The sequence below is a fragment of the Pteronotus mesoamericanus genome, unplaced genomic scaffold (assembly GCF_021234165.1).
Source record: "Pteronotus mesoamericanus isolate MK-2021 breed Mesoamerican mustached bat unplaced genomic scaffold, CSHL_Meso_final contig_25, whole genome shotgun sequence".
Lineage (NCBI taxonomy): Eukaryota > Metazoa > Chordata > Mammalia > Chiroptera > Mormoopidae > Pteronotus > Pteronotus mesoamericanus.
Window position 1 is genome coordinate 9719847 of NW_026555105.1, and position 17303 is coordinate 9737149.

The 17303-nt window shown below is 54.4% G+C and overlaps 1 protein-coding gene across 1 annotated transcript in view; it reads left to right on the top strand.

Annotated features, from left to right (window-relative positions):
- CDH22 (cadherin 22) overlaps positions 1–17081 on the top strand; it is a 69343-nt gene extending 52262 nt beyond the window's left edge. The window contains exons 8-11 of the mRNA XM_054573655.1: positions 6256–6377; positions 6486–6603; positions 12814–13065; positions 15825–17081. Coding sequence (XP_054429630.1) covers positions 6256–6377; positions 6486–6603; positions 12814–13065; positions 15825–16396 — 1064 coding nt within the window. The 3' untranslated portion in view covers positions 16397–17081. The remainder of the gene's footprint in view (positions 1–6255; positions 6378–6485; positions 6604–12813; positions 13066–15824) is intronic.
- Positions 17082–17303: the final 222 nt, after the last annotated feature.

Below are 17303 nucleotides of genomic sequence, written 5' to 3' on the forward strand. Positions count from 1 at the left end.
ACAGGCTTGTCACCGCCCTGCATGGAAGGGGCCACTCTGGGCGGCAATGAACTCTCTGTCACCAGAGGTGTGTGAATCAGGCCTGGGCTCCTCTTGGACTGGGTAACTTCTGGGGTCCTCTGCCACCTCAGCTGCCCAGCAGATGCCAAGAGGAACAGAGGTTTTGTGACCTCCACAGAGTCTCCCTAGGACAGCCCAGAACATCAGGAAGAGCTCAGCTCTAGGGAAGAAAATCTTTCCCCGCACCCCGGATTCCAGGGCCCCCGCTTCACCCAGAAATCCTCTCCTACCCTTTGGAGGACAAGACCAGCCCCCAAGCAAGGTCAAAGCTTCCGATCTCCTTGGGAAAACCAAACAGATAATCGAAGTCCCCGAGAGACAGAGAAGGGCACCCGAACCTCTTGCTTCCACCGGACATGAGTGGGGACAGGGCAGGGAGTGCAAGGAGTCCACTCGTGACAGCTTTGACACCACCCTCCCCCCGGAGCACTCCCACCTGCTCACCCAGCCCCCCTCACCACCCCGCCTGCTTGTCCTGGCCGGCTGGTAATTGGGATGATAAATCTTCCTGCCCAGCTGGCCAGCTCTAATCAGAGCCTGGTGTTCCCAGGCAATTTAATTCCTTTGGGAGGAGGAGGGGCTGGGAGACGGTGGAGAAGAGGGTCGAGCTCTGCTCCGCAGCAAGGGGGCGGGGAGAGAGTGCCTTGGAGACGCCCCCTCCCTCATCTCCCCACTCCTCAACTCTCCTCGCCCCCGCTCCTGCAGCCTCCCGTCTCCTTTTCTCTGGGCTTCTCCCTGGGCTTCTCCCTTTCTCTGACAGCCAAAGAGAACTTCCAAGTCCAACTCCATTGGTTTTACCGATGAGCAAACCTTGGTCCAGAGAGAGAGGCAAGAACAGGGTCGTGCAGCCAGACTGTGTCTCGATGGAGGGGTCTTGAAGGGGGTACAACCCCCACAGAGTTAGTCCATCCAAGACGGTCTCGATCTCTCCTTGACATCGCCCTAGCATCCCAGCATAGTCAGGGACTAGGAAATCCATTCGTTCTGTCTTTATTAAACACCTACTGTGTGCCATGCACGTGGGCGCTGGGGATGCAGCAGTAAACAAGAGAAAAATTCTGCTGACCTTCTAGCAGAGGAGGTGGGTGATGAGCAAATAAAGCAAGTGAACACAGGGGGCGCTGGCTGTGGGCCACAGACAGAAGTAAAGCAGGCAAGAGCGTGTCTGGCGGTGGGGCAAGGGGTACATTTAAACAAGGTCGTCAGGGCAGGTCTCCCTGGGAAGACATCTGGGCAACGAACTGAAGGAGGAAAAGGAGCAAACTCGGAGCAGAGCTACGGGGAAAGAGGGCTGAAGGACAAGGCCAGGGCCATGGTGACAAGAAGGTCCCATGGGGCCTTGTGGGCATGTAAGACTTTGATTTAACGCTGATTGCCCAGGACTGAGGCAGGCAAGGAAAGCTTCCAGGAGGAGGCAGGGACACGTCTGTGGGTCCTAGAGGGCAAGTCGGGCTCTTACAGCTAACGACAGTAAACTCCCCCTTTAGAGCCAGGCCCAGGTTCAAATCCTGGCTTCATGGATTGTTCCTTATGAGACCTTGGGCAAAGTCTTTGCCTGTTTGAGCCAGGTCTTCTCATCAGGAGATCAGCAGTAATTCCAGTCTCTACCTGCCACAGTTGTGACGGGGTGAAATGAGGCAGCACAGGCCCTGGACCACGGCAGGTGTTCAGTCTGTGTTTGCTCAGGTTCTTCTGGGAAGGAGCACATTCCTAGGAGTGCTCCAACAGAGTCACCAGGCCAGGTCCCATCTCTTCTTCCCTTCCCAGTGGCCCCAAGCCCTTCAAACTCAGTTTAGTTCAGCTACGAGGTGAGTATCAGCCTGGGGGTCGGGGTCTCTCTCAGAAAGGATCCAGTGCATTAGCTGTAGCTTCCTCCCACCACAGGGCCTTTGCACATGCTGTTTCCACTCCCTGGGGCACCGTCCCTCCCACCCACTTCACTTGATTGGTTTAACAATGGTTTCACATTATTTCCTTTACTTCCTAGTTGGATCTTAGCCTAAAGGTCACTTACTCCAGAGAAAACATCCCTGCACCCCGCCAGGGCGGAACCCCCTGCTCCATGCCCTCACAGCTTCTGAACTTTTTTATCTCTCAACTTTTTTCATAGTCTGCAGTAACGTCTGTCTGTGCCACTAGACTGAGAGACCATGTTGGTCTTGTTCCCTGTTGTGTCCTTGGTACAAAGAGGGTGCTCAATCCGTAATTGTCAGTGCAAACCAGAAGTCTCAGCTCCAAATTGCTCCCTCCAACCCTCCATCTGTTAGACATAAGGAACTATGTCTATGGGGCCCCAAGGAACTCTGGGGCCCAAAGTGGAAGAGATCTGCCCACACTGCACGGCCGTTCTCTGCCCCAAGTCTGGTCTCTTCCTGGAGCACCCACTGACCTGCTCAGCCCCTCAGCCCCCTCCCCCAGGCACCACCTGCCACCTCCCAGATTAATGGCGAGCCAGCATGGGGAAGAAGCACCGGGCCGAAGCATGTTTAATTTTAATTTAGGAATCGCTAAGGCTACAGGCCTGCTCGGCTCTGGGCTGTCAATCAGCCTTCCTCAAGGCTGCATCAATTAGTTTAAAAATATTGAATGTAATTTTGCCTGACACAACATATTGCAGCTACTGCAAAATATAATTTATTTTAGAAGAAGAAATAATTAAACTAATTTGCATGTCAGTCAGCTGAACTGAGATGCCGGTGGGGGTGGGGGTTGGAATCATGGGGGATCTGGCCCCCAGAGAGGGCACCTGCTGCTGGGCCCTGCCTGAGGTCAGCGTGCGCCTGGGTCCAAGCGGTGGTTGCTGCTGGACGGACAAATACCCGGGCAGCTAGACCAAGCACTAAACTCAAAGTCAGGAAGCCTAGAACACAACCCCGCTCTGCCGTTGACTTGTCTGGGGCCTTAGCCAAAGTCCCACTTGCTTCTGGGCCTCAGTTTTCTCATCTCCATAATGGGTTTAACAAGACCTCCTTAACAGGTTGTTTCTTGGATAAAATGAGGTCACCGATCAGGAAGTTTGTTATAAACTGGAAAGTCCTGCGCAGAGGTGAAGATGAATTAATGGATGGATTCCTTGTTTTATACCGGAAACATTTAAAGTGGTAAAAGCATGAATTATTATTATCCATTCTTACAAATGATGCTATCTGTGATCAGGATGGGTTTGGAGGAAGTTGATTAGAGGTGAGACATCAGTCTGGACTCCCCACCTGCCAGTCACCCCAGGGTAGTGTTTGGCAACCTTTGCTACACATTAGATTCCTGGAGCTGTTAAAAAACAAAACAAAACATCAGCGACCAAGCTTTGGGCATCTGTGGGCTTTGAAGGCTTCCCCGGAGGCTGCAATATGCAGCCTGGCCGGAGACTGCCGCGACGTCAAGGCCACTGGATCCTGACTTGGGCCGGCCCACAAGCTTGGGAGGTTCCAGGCCAGCCCCCAGCTCAGGGGTCCCTGGGGTGAGCTTTGCAGATGGTAACTTTGGCGATGCAGAGGTTCACCTCTCTGGGGCTTACCCAGCTGCCCCACCTCTTAGATCTGAGGCCCTCGCTCATGCCCAAGGGTTCGGGGCTTTCCCAAGAGGTGACCTGAGACACTTCAAAAGAGAAGGCAGAACAACAGCAAAACGGTAATTGAGTGGGATAAAGGACGTGTTAGCTAACCTTACTGTGTAACATTTCACAATATATACATGTATCAGATCGTCACATGTTGTGTACACCTTAAACTTACACCATGTTCTATGACAATTATATCCCAGGAAAGCTAGAATTAATGTTTATAAAAGACGTAGGAAATACCCAACAGAACCCAAAGAAATGGTGCCAAAAAGGAGGATCTCTCCGGTTGGGGACCCAGCCCTCCAGCAGGGTGGCAGCCCGCTGAGGGAAGGACTTGTCCTGTGGTCTCCTTTCTGCGCACACACAGCACTCTGCCTCTCCCGCTAGCCCCTGCTCCACCCCACTGCAGGGGAGGGTGCCCAGGAAGGGCATTCGGGCCCTGGCCACGCCCCCTTGGCTTCACCAAGGAGGGAGGTGCCTGTCTCTGGCAGCGGGCCTCACCCTTCCCAACGCCAGAAAGCACCCACCGTCTGTCAAAGTTCTCCAGCACCACACTCTTAAAAATAACGGCTTCCCCAGCATGCCCAGTCACGACTCCCATCTCTCGCCCCTGGAAAGGCCCCCTCTAATCGCTGAAGCGGCAGATCTGGGTGAGCTGAGAAGATAAGGTGCCCCTGGCTAAGGGGAGCTCCAGAGAGGGGTCGGGTCTGAATTAATTGAAGACTTACCCTGCCACCCCCTCCTTTCCTGGACGCCCCAGGAGGTGGCTGCACCACCTCCCAGTCTCCATTCCTGTCCATCAACAAGTAAGCAGCTGATGCCCTGCGTTCAGAGGATGAGGCAGCCAGCCAGCCCCTTCCCCAAATTCATGGGGTTCCTGGCTGCCTGGAAGCTCCCAGGCTGTCCCCAGAATAGTTCTCTGCCACCCAGCCATCGAACCACTGCTTGTAAGGGGGTAGTTTCCTCTCGAGAGGATGTCCTTGAAGAGCATGTCAGTAATGAACTCATGGCTGAGACAGCTGAGGACCAGGCACCCGTGAGACCCAGAGGTCTGGGGGCACAGCTAGAAAGGGCCAACATTCTGGGGGTTGCTCAGAGAGGAGAGGTTGGGGTGAGGTGTCCCAACATCCTAGTCACTTTGATGTCACTGCTGAACAGCCCTTAGAAGGGTGTTTGTTTATTCAACAAATGCTTATGTAGCCCTTGCTGAGTGTTGCATGTGCAGTTTCAAGGGCTTTCGAGATAGTAACTCAGTCCATCCTCTCAACCAACCCATTACGACTAACCCACTTTTGCCAGTGAGAAAACTGAGGCACAGAGAAGACAAGGGATTTGGCATGGATCACACGGCTACTAAGTGACGGAATTGGGATCGGAGCCACTTGGCTCCAGAGTTCTAGATCTTAATCACTATGCTCTGCTCATTTGCCGGGTGTGGACGCTAATATCAGAGAGGGAAAGGTCTTCCTCAAGATCAAACGCTGGGTCAGGGACAGAGCCCTGCCTGGAATTCATCTCAATCCTTCCCGGCTTCGTCCATTTGTGCAACAAATGTATTTGAACCTAATGCTTGTGCCATATCCCATAATATTGAGGACCCAGGGAGTAATGGGCAGCAGAGGCCTTGACCTCAAACACATCACAGTTGGAGGAGCGGGGACTGCGTGGTTTTGCCGAGGACCCAGGCCAAGACCCACCTCCGGTGGACTTGTGATGTGGATCTTAAAAGAGCAGAAATTTGGGAGTTCAGTGGCCAGCTGGCCAAGTCTTTAACCTTTTCCGTGCTTTCATTTCTCTTCTTCAATGTGGAGGGATAAATTGTCCCAAATTCTACAAGGGTGCCTGAAATAAAGGGCGCGAATGCTCCCGGCGCGTTCTCTGCACCCTGTGGCGATGGGACGGAGCCGGCAGCAGCGATGACAGTGCCGCTGGAGGTGGGAGTGGGGGCGGTGATGTGACAGTGACACAGGTGGCGATGGTGTTGGCGGAGAGGGGGGTGGTAGTGCTGGCCTTAGAGTCTGCGATGACGGTAAAGGTGACAACGGTGGCGGCGGCAGCCATGATTCCGGCGGTGATGGCAGTGACGGCGATGACCTACCAGTGATGGTAACAGGCGTGGTGATGGCATTGTGGGTGGTCAGAGGGACAGGGGTGGTGGTGGTGGCAGAGGCGGCAATGATGATACGAATGGCGGCGGCGGCAATGATTTAATGGTGGCCGTGGGAAGAGTGACGGCGGAGGGGTACGAATGACCATAGTCGTGGTGGAGATGGTGCTGGTGCCGGTGCTGGCAGTGGGTGGCACCGGTGACTGTGGCGGTGAAGGTTGTGATGCCAATGTCAGTGGTGCCATATGCGAACGGCAGCGGTGATGATAATGCCAAGGACAATAATGGTGATGGCCACGGTGATAATCGAACAGTGGTGATGGTGATAGCAATGCTGGGGGCGACGGTGACAGTGATGATAGATAGCCCACTGTGCCAGCCGTCTGCAGTCCTGGTCCTGGCACCCGCTTGGTCGACCCACGCATCTCTAGGTGTGACCGCACTGCCTGACCTTGTCCAGCAGGAGGTGGGCGGTTGTCCAGGTCTCACACCAGACGCCTCTCACCCTCCTCCTGTGCTCTTGCTGCAGACAATCATGCCCAGCTGTCCCGGGCATCCCTAAGGATCCGAATCCTGGATGTGAACGACAATCCCCCAGAGCTGGCCACACCCTACGAGGCAGCCGTGTGTGAGGACGCCAAGCCTGGCCAGGTATCACCCAGGGGCTGGGGACTGTGGGGTGCTGCCAGGACTGGCCCGGGGCTCCTCTACCCAGGCCCAGGCCGTCACATCAGCCACCTGCCCCCTCCTCACCCTTAGCTCATCCAGACCATCAGCGTGGTGGACAGAGACGAGCCCCAGGGTGGGCACCGCTTCTACTTCCGCCTGGTGCCTGAAGCTCCCAGCAACCCTCATTTCTCTCTGCTCGACATTCAAGGTGAGTTACCTCTGAGCCCCTACATCCTAGGGTGCATGGAGGGAGGAGCCTAACTTAACTGCCCTCCTCTTCCCGCATTATTGCTGGGGACTGAGACACCCAGCAGGCTAGTGTTGGGCCTAAGATCACACAGGAAGTCCCGGCCAAGCTGGAGCAGTTACCCAGCCCGCTGGCCAACCCTGAAGAACAAGCAGAGGGTGCATTGGCCCAGTAGAGAGGGGGCATCTCAAGGGTAGAGAAAAGTAGATGGAAAGCTATGGAGAGGCAAACCCTGAGGAGCCGGGAGGGGGAGCCAGAGGCCAGGGCAGAAAGAGCCCCTGGCCTAAGTGAAGGTTGAAATGAGACACACACACACACACACACACACACACACACACACACACCCTTTAGTTTAAAAGGTACTTTATCTCAGTTGCTTTTTGCATCCTCATGGCCACCCTGGGGTATGGTTTTCTTACCCGTCCCTCCATTTTCCAGGTGATGAAATTGAGACTGTAAGAGTATAAGGAACCCGCCCAGAGCCCTATAGGGAGTCCTTGGTGAGGCTGGGATCCAAACCCGTGCCTGTTTCAGGCCCAGTCTACTTCCTACCTTGAAAGGAAATGGCCCCACCCAGCCTGAGCTGATGTCGTTGTGAGACAGGCCCTGGCATGCTCTCCAAGAACTTGAAGTCTGGACCTTTGAGGAATAGACTGGGGGCAGGGGGTGGTCAGTGGGCTGGGAGTGAAGGAACTGGGACCCTGTCCCAGCTCAGAGGGTCGCTCTCTATGCACCTCTGCAAGGTTAGCGCATCTCTAAGCCTCAGTGTTCACCATCTATGAAATGGGGCTGAAAACGCCTGCCACCCTAGGTGGCTACATGGCCCCAGGGAGACAGAGGACAGCAGGGTGTATTGTTAGTGCCTAGAATATGTTATTGCCTTCCTTCAGCAACTGTTTATTGAGCAGTTGTGCCAGGCACTGTTCTAGGCCATGATAATAACAGTGGCAAACAAAACAGAATCCCTGTCCTCTGGGATTTACATTCCGGCGAGGGGAAAGGATCCAAATAAATAATATGTTGGGGATGGTGAGTGGCTGTGGGAGTAGGAGGAATAATGTGCCAGCCACAGGTCTGGACTTTGTTTTATTCAGTGCTTGGCCCCCAGGGTGCCTCCAGCAATGACTGGCACATAGTAGGTGTTCAATAAAGTGTGTTAAACAAACAAGGGTAAGAGTAGAAGCTAATTTAGATACAATGGCCTGAGATGACCACCTGAAGGGGTCGGTAGTGGGTAGGGACCTGAAGGAAATGAGGAAGTGAGCCATGCCGATGGCTGGACAAAGAATGCTCCAGGGGGACAAAGCAGCAAAGTCCCCGAGGTGGGAACGAGCCACCTGCACGGTTGGAGGGAGTGAGCAAGGGGACAAGGAGGAGATGTCCTGACCCTGGATAGGTCTGGGATCACCCCCAAGACCTTTACACCCCTCCTCTGCAAAGGGAGAGAGGCCTCCATGGCCTCTGAAGCCAGACCCACCAGGAGTCATTGAAAACGTTTAACACCTAGTACACTTCCGAAAAGACACTGATCGTAAATAGCCCAGAGCAGGACTCTCGAGCCCCTGGCCCACCAGCACCTGGGGAAGAGGCTGAGGCATCAGGGAAGGACTTGGGGGGCTCAGGGTCACAGCTCTTTAAATCTTTTTGGAAGTATTTCAATATTTAAACAACCAGGATAGCCCGGTCTCCTCATTATTCCGGTGGTATCCGGAGCTGGCCTCGGGAGACATGGATAGCCCTGGCTTGACCTTTCCAAATTCATGAGTCTTTTCAACCCACGGGGCCTGAGCTTCTGCCCCAAATGCCTCTCTTCAACCAGAGGCCACCAGAGCTTCCGTCTGGTGGGACCACCAGGTATGAACCCTGGGAGGAGCAAGGGTGGCAGCAGCATGCTGAGGTCAACGCCGCCGTGAAAGGTCCCTTCCTCCCATCCCCACGGCCCTTCCCTGGTGTGCCAAGCCCCCTCCTCCTCACCATATAAATATCTGGGGAGACAAACGGCTACCCCAACCCATCTGTTTCTTTATACAAATTTGTAGCCAGTTTGGAAACGTGATTTATAAATATTGCTTTTGCAGCCAGGAATTGACACTGATATATGTCAGGCCAGATGGATGCATGCGGCGCTGGGCACAGATCCCACCTAGGAGGTTGGAGCAGGGTCTGAGCTGGCCAGCGGCTTCCCCAGCTGACACCAACCACTGCCCAGGAGAGCAGCTCAGGGAAGGGGTTCAGGGATGATGCCCAGGGATTCCCTCTTATGTGGTGAAGGAGTGGCAGGGACCAAAGCTCTCAAAACATATGGCTGCATGGCCAAAGACAGCAACCCTGACAAACAGATATTCTTCTCTCCTCTGTTCTTACTTGGAAATTTGAGGCTGAGCCAGAGCCAGCCACTCATTTTTCAAATCGAATTCTCTGTACCTCCATTACCCCTATTATTTCACACCTAAAACACACAATAGCTTCCTAACTGGTCTTCTGCATCCACTCTTGCATTTTCATGGGAAGCTCCCTTGTCTAGAACATAGGCTCAGCAAGGGCAGGGATACAATAGATACAATAGATACAATCTCTGCCCACTTGGAACTCACAGTGAAGTGGACTTTGAGCTGGGTCACCTTAGACTTGTCTTTCTCTCCAAGCCTCAGTTTTCTCTCTCTTTTTTAAAAATTTTATTTCTTCATTTTTAGAGAGAGAGGACAGGAGAGAGAAAGGGAGGGAGAGAAACATCAGTGTGTGGTTGCCTCTTGCACGCCCCCTACTGGGGACCTGGCCCACAATCCAGGCATGGGCCCTGACTGGGAATCAAACCTGCGAACCTTTAGTTCACAGGCCAACACTCAGTCTACTGAGCCACACCAGCCCCGGCTCCCATTGCTTTTAAGAAAATAATTCAAATTCTCTACTATGCCCTCTAATACTTTCCATGATGGGCCCCTGCCTCCCCCTCCAGCCTCATCGTGACTCACTTTAGCCATCACTCTCATTCGTCCAGCCCCAAAGAACTGCTTTGGGCTCCTTGAGTGTATTGTGTTTCTTCAACCTCAGAGCCTTTGTGTGGGCTCTTCATTCAGCGCTCAGCAATAATATTGCTGCTTCCAAGAAGATCCTCCTGACCTTCCAGACTGGGTCAGGTCCTCTGTTAGGTGCATTTCCTATACTTTTCCTCATTAGCCCCCACCATGGTTTGTCATTATAGACTAAATTTGGGGTCTATTTGATTAATACTGGTGTCTCACATTAGAATACAAACTCAGATCCAGCACTGTTGGTTTAGCTCTCCATGGTTTCCCCCCAAGTGATGGGCATGGTGCCTGGCACATACAAGGTGGGATTCCAAAAACTGGAATTACCTTCCGGAGGGCAGGCCCCCTGTAGCACAGGCTGCCCCCCCGGGTGAGTGTTCTAAGAACCTACCTGTATCAGTGTACCAGCTGGCGTTGTTGTGAGAGGCTGCATTCAGCTTCAGTGAATTTTTTTTTGAAGGACTCAGTGCATTTGCCCGTTTCATGATGGGTGATTTATGAGTACGGCTGCCCATGCCACGCTGAGTGTTCAGCAGTTTTTAACCAAACACTGCATGACCCTCATGCCCCACCATCCACATTCACCCAGTCTCACCCCAAGTGATTTTTTGTTTGTTTCCCAATGAATAAAGTCCTCAAAGGGAAACATTTTGACTATGTGAAAGAGGTGTAACAAAAATGGCAGCAGCACTAAAAGGCATCAAAACCCATGAGTTAAAAAATTGTTTTGAGCAGTGGAAAAAACATCTTAATAGGCATATTGCATCGAATGGAGAGCACTTTGAAGGTGACTGAAGTTTAAACGTGTAAGAATAAATACACAATTTTTTATAGATAAATCCTGGGTTTGGGGGGATCTCCCCTCATAGTAGTTACTCAATAAAGATTTACTGGATGGATGGATGGATGGATGGATGGATGGATGGATGCATGAATGGATGATTGGGGTGGATAGAAAAGGTAGCTATGTGAACAATTCACTGAATAAGTTCAGATACGTCACCAACTTCCACATATATAAAATGGGGACGGATGTCAGAACTCTTGGTTGGAAGGATTAAACATTAGTATGTATTTAAAGTATCCACACGGTCCTTGATACATAGAAGGCGTGAGTACCTGCAAAGGAGCCCCACACCATTCCCTCCCTTCCCCATCTCGCTCTTGGGTCTGCTTTCCTCCCCAGGGGAAGGCAGATGTTTTCACAGCTGGGGCTGATTCAGCCTTTGACAGGAGGGCTAGAGTTCAGCCAGAGCTCGAGGAGCTCGCCAAGGACCGCAAAAGTTACCCCCAAAGTTGTGGTTCATTCAAGCATCGTTCGTCAAGTCTGGCTCCATGCCAGGGAAGAGACGGGCTCACGCTAACGTAACACAACCTGACAAGCACTGTAACAGAAGTGTGCATGGCGCCGGCATAGTCAGAGCAAGGAGAGGGAAGCCATAAATCCTCCCTTCCCAGGGAAGCGGAGAAAGGAGGCCACAGAAAGGAGGTGACATTTAGCTGGAGCATGACGGATGAGGAATTTGCCCAGGCAAGGAAGTGGAGAAAGTGTTCCAGATAGCAGGAACTCCGCGAATAAAGGACAGGGCAGCCTAGACGGAGAGCAGGCATATGGTGCAGCACCAGGCACCGGGGAGGGGCATAAAGAAAAGAACAACCAGCACTTACGGTGAATTTTTATGTGCCGGGAAGTATTCTGAGGGTTATGCATGAATTTTACCATTTAATCCTCACACCTACGTGATTCTATTTTCCTCAGCCACAGATTAGGAAACTGATGTCCAGAGAAGCTGAGTTTCCCAAGCTCGTAAATTGTCCACTTGGCATTATTTTTAACATTTTTATGGAAATTTTCAAATGGGTGTCAAAGTGGATAGAATAATATTACGAACCCTCGTGAGTGAACCACGTGAGCTTCCACCCATGGCCAATCTCGTTTTAGCTGGACCTCTAATCCACTTCCTAGATGTGCTCAAGGTCACAGACAGCCCTCCAAGGGCTCTTTTTCTTGCATTGTGTCCTTTATGGAGAAGGCCAGGGCTGGGGCCCTGAATTGAGTGCTGCAGAGGAGAGGCTGGGTAAACTGGCGCCCCAAAGCTGGGGAAAGGTCCCAGGCTGCCCGAGTCGGAGGTCAGCGAGACCAGCTGCAAGACCTCAAGGGCAGGGAGGAGGATTCAGGGAGACAGGGCCTCTCTCGTGCAGTTGGCTGTGAAGGGTGGGGACAGTGGCCAGCTGGACTCTGAGCACTTCTGTTCAACCATGTTGGCAGCCATTGAAATGATCGAGTCTCAGGGATGGCCCCGCCTATACTGGAGAGGTGTAGAGGAGGCAGGAAGGCCGGGACAAGTGGGCACCACCCACCGCATACGCCCTTGTTCCAAGACCAGACACCCAACCCCCGAGTCCGGCCTGACATTCCTAACCACAGGCTACAGCAGGGCAGTGAGTATGTATGTTAGTTCACCATCCTCTCTGGCCACGTGGGTTTTAAAAAAGGAAAGAGGTGGGTGAGGAAACCTTGGCACGATAGGACCCCCTCACCAGGCCCTGGGGGCCATGCCCCGGCGCTCTAGGTTCAGTCTTTTAGACTCCTGACAAAAAGCTTTTTTGGCCAAAGGCAGGCACCAGCCAGCATCCCCAGTCTTCCGGTGACCCAGGACTTGTCAGAGCTCAGCAAGCCACAACCCAAGGGCCACTGGTCTCCAGGGTCAGGATGCATTGGGCAGCGTGGGTGGAATCTGGAACAAAAACAGGCTGTTGAGACAAACGGCCAAAAAAAAAAAAAAAAAAAAAAAAAAAAAAAAAAGACGTAGCCAGGGACAGGACCTTGGCCCAGCTCGGGATGGAATCTTGGAATAGCTTGAATAAAAAAATAGAATCTTGAGACAGCAGGGAGTATCTTGGGACAGCTAAGGACAGAATTGTGGGCTCCATAGCAGGAATCAGGCTCCTCCGGCGGTTGGCAGCAGAAGTTAGAGTCAGGTGGTAACGGAATTTTGGGAGATCGGGGAATAGGCCCATTGGTCAGCTGGGAGGCTGTAGCTTGCGGCACAGGGAGGCAAATCCCGAGGTGGAAACAGGAGGGGGCCGGGAAGGTGACCCCGGACCCCAAGTCACACGCCTCTCCCTGTTTCTGGGGCAGACAACACAGCCGCGGTGCACACGCAGCACCTGGGCTTCAACCGGCAGGAGCAGGATGTGTTCTTCCTACCCATCCTGGTGGTGGACAGCGGGCCGCCCACGCTGAGCAGCACGGGCACCCTCACCATCCGCATCTGTGGCTGCGACAGCTCCGGCGCCATCCAGTCCTGCAACACCACGGCCTTTGTCATGGCCGCCTCGCTCAGCCCCGGCGCCCTCATCGCTCTCTTGGTCTGTGTCCTCATTCTGGTTGGTGAGTCCCCTGAGAGCCACCCCCCTCCTCGATGAGCCCCATCCTGGGGCCCTGGATTTCCTTTCCTAGTCGTCCCTATGGAACCTCAGTGTCTCTCTCCATACAAGGAAACGCCGGCTCGAAGGATCCCCAGGCCCTAACCTGCAGCGCCCGTGAGAAGTCTTCTCAGGAGCAGACCCCCACCAACCCCAAAGAGTGTCGACCCCCACCTGAGACTAAATCATGTTGCCCCACCCTCTGCACAGTCCAGGCTCTCTCTAATTTTTTAAAACCAAGCCTATTTTGAAAACTTCTCCCATGTCTATCGTCCTACTTTCTTCTCTGTGTAGGACTTGTAATAAAAGGCTCTTGTAAACCTCACAACCACTCAGCCAGGAGGACCATCCCCATTCTTCAGATGAGGAAACCGAGGCTCAGAGCGGTCAAGTGGTTTGCATAAAGCCCTGAAATCAGGTCTTCACACCCTGTGCTCCCGGCTGCTGTATCGCGCCTGCTCTGAACCTACGCTGGGAGCAAAATAGTGAAGCAGCTGGGGCAAATCTTAAGAATTTAGAGTCCGCCAGCAGCCAATTGAACGCCCAACGTGTTCCAGTGAAGAGGTCAAGTTCCAGGAGCTAAACTGAACTCAAGTGGCATAATGCCACCTCTCACCCTGGTAGCAAAAAGGCTTCATCTCAGGCTTAACTACTAGACTTCACAGAACAGCCAGAACTAGAGGAAGTTGAGGGATGTCCATGCTGCAGATGCCAGCCTTGCTCGGTTCCCTGTGAGGTGTCAGCTGCCCCCTACTCCTCATTGCCTACCACCACCCAGCCCCCTGAGGACCTGCTTGTGGCCAAGGTGCACCGCCTCAGGTCCCTGCGGAGGCCCTGGGCAGGCTCCTTCTAGCTGGGAGGCCCTGCCCCCCCTCTTCTCTCCCCTCCCAGCCCACGGCTCAGAAACCCTTTTTCCAGAGGGTGCACTTTACAGCGGTTTCATTTTCCGAGGCAGTGCAAACAAATTTCTGCCTAATTGCCCACAAACGAAGAGAGTGCACATCAGTGCTCTAAAGGTGACGGGCGGAATCGCTGATCAGGCCTGGCACATCTGTCGCCTACCGCCTGCGCTCCCTACCATCTGCTCTCATGGGCATCCCCTCCGCAGCTCCCCGCCTCCGGCTCCGAAAGCCGTTCATCCATCTTCCCCACTTCTCTCATGACACCTCCCCTCCCTCCGGACCTGTCCTTGGCCCCCACCCCTGCCCTGTCATGAGCCACCTTGTTAGACCATGAGCCAGCGCCCTGCCCCATGGCCCTAGCAGCTGGCCCTGGCCGCTGGCCCCGCCGGAGCTGCTTGGAGCAGCAGGAAGAATCCAGGGCCTGGCATAGTACCCAGCACACTGTCCACTCACCCACCCACCTATCCATTTATTTCTCCCCTTCATTCATCTGTTCCTTATTTATCCATCCATTGAGTTCCCCCTCTTTGCTAAACTGTTCTAGGCCCTGGGACTCATCAGTGAGTGAAAGAGACTAGAAGCCCTGAGTACCTGGAAAGTTGGGGTTGCCGTCACCGAGATGGAGCAGACGGGGTGGGGAAGGGGGAAAGATTATTAGCTCCAATTTGGACATGTTAAATATGAGACCCTCTTGGTCAACCCAGAGAGGACTTGTTGCGTAGGAAACTGGATGTACCATCTAGATTTCAGGAGAGCTGTCCGGAGGGGCGGGGAGGTTGCAATAGAGGGGTCGTCAGCCTCTCCCTGGAGCTCAAAGTCATGAGAGTGAAGGAGAGCACCAAGCGAGGGATTGTGGGTGAAGGTCCAAGGACCGAGACCTGGGACAGCTGAGGTTAAGGAGTCGGAGAGGAGAGGAAAAGCCTACTTAGACGACCGAGTGCTCAGAGCGGTGGGAGGAGGCAGAGCATGTGGAGTGCTGGACGTCCAGGGAAGAAAGCCGGGAAGGGATGGTTCATTCATTCACCCACCCTTTTGCTCACCCAGGTTTCCACGCAACTCTTCATTCGGTCATTCCTTCAACAAGCATGCTTCACATGCTTGCTGCACGCCAGCCACCAAGCTAGGGACCGTGCCCCAGGTCCTTGAGGGTAGGGGAGAGTGTGTATTTTGGGGTGGGGGGAGGCCACCGTGTTAACACGACAGGGCCTGAGGTAGGATGGAATGGTGGCTCTCAAACCTGTAGATCTAGGGTGGGACCTGAGGATTCACATTTCTAACAAGCTCCCAGGACGTGCTCCATGCGGCTGACCCAGGGGCCGAGGTTTGAGAAGCGGTGTGATAGAGAAAGGAACCGCTCACCAAGGGAGCGTGGAGGTGATGGCACTGAACCTGGCCTGGAGCTCTCTGGGAGCGGCTCCTGCAGGAGGCTCCAAGGACTAAGAGGGGGTTCAGGACTGCTGGAGTGGCCAGAGGAGGGCAAGGGCCACAAAAAGGTCAGGGTCATATCTCACTCCTCCAGCCCTTAGCTGCTCCCTTCAAACCCCCTACTACCTGCAGACCTCAGGGGTGTATCTCTTGATGGAATTGAGGATGAAGACCTCAGAGGCTGGGATCAGCCCTCAACACCCATGAAGTTTCTGAACGCTGCCCTCTGTGCCCCCAGTGACGGTGGTGGTTTGGCCCCAATTTGCACACCTTCCCAGATGGAGAGCTCACTACCTCTCCTAGGCTGGGCCGGCTCCACTGGGCGTGGGGTGGGAGGACGCAGGAAAACGTGGGTGGGGCCCAGCCCTCACTCGCCCTGTCTCATTTTCCCACGCAGTGCTGGTGCTGCTGATCCTCACCCTCAGGCGCCACCACAAGAGCCACCTGAGCTCCGACGAGGACGAGGACATGCGAGACAATGTCATCAAATACAACGACGAGGGTGGAGGCGAGCAGGACACCGAGGCCTACGACATGTCGGCACTGCGTAGCCTCTACGACTTTGGCGAGCTCAAGGGAGGCGAAGGGGGCGGGGGCGGGGGCGGCGGGGGCGGCCCAGGCGGGGGCGGGGGCGTGGGCAGCCCCCCGCCGGCCCGCCTGCCCTCGGAGCGCCACTCGCTCCCACAGGGGCCACCGAGCCCCGAGCCGGACTTCTCGGTGTTCAGGGACTTCATCAGCCGCAAGGTGGCGTTGGCGGACGGGGACCTGTCGGTGCCGCCCTACGACGCCTTCCAGACCTACGCCTTCGAAGGCGCGGACTCGCCGGCCGCCTCGCTCAGCTCGCTGCACAGCGGCTCGTCGGGCTCCGAGCAGGATTTCACCTATCTCAGCAGCTGGGGCCCGCGCTTCCGGCCCCTGGCCGCGCTCTACGCAGGCCACCGCGCAGACGACGAGGCCCAGGCCTCCTAGCCCCACGCCCTGCCGTCGGGCGCGGCCACTCGCCCCATCCAGGACCCTACTGGGCCCAAGGACAAAGCATTTCCCCCACTCACCCTCATCCCCAACCCACCTACCCTCCCAGGGTGGCCGGACGGGAGGGGGACTTTTGGGGGGAGGGCTCCCGGAAGGCCCCCCCAAGAAGGGGCGATGCAGCTTTCGGCCCAGAGGTGCAGGGATGATGACCAACGTCATTAAAACAGCAGCGAGACCAGGCACTGCGTGGATTTGGGTTAGAAAGGGAAATTGGGTGTCGCTGCTGCGGGGAAAAGGGGCAGTTATTCACTCCTGGCTTGGGGGGAAAATCCCTTGGGGGGAGGATGCTGCAAAGAGCCCCCAGGATTCCCCCTTCAGAGTTAAAAGGAAAAGAAGGGCTGTTCATTTACTAAGCAGCTACTGTGTGCTGGGATACTGTAGAGAGACAATCTTAGCCATCACAGGAACCGTGAGGTGGGGCCCTGCAGGTAACAGATGGAGAAAGCCACCCAGAGAAGTGGCTGTGACCTGTCCAAGGACACCCAGTCAATGACCTTGCTTCTCTGGATTTCAGTTTCCTCAACTGTCAAACGAGGCTAATAACAGAACCTACCTGGGAGAGTTGTGAGGATAAAAAGGGTTCACAGGTCGAGGGGTTAGGACAGTGCCTGGCACATAGTAGGTGTTCAATAAATGTTAGCCTTTGATACTATTACTATCTTTGTCGTTATTAGAAGCCCGGCGTGTCTGCCTCCCAGGTCTGAGCTGTCTCCCTTGACCCAGTTGCCCTCCACCTTTTCCCAGCATCTCCAAGGGAAGAGGAAATGACCTCAACTGCCAGTCCTGTTCCTGCCCTGACAGGGAACAGGGACGTTCCCAGGGACTGTGGAGCCTTCCAGAGTCT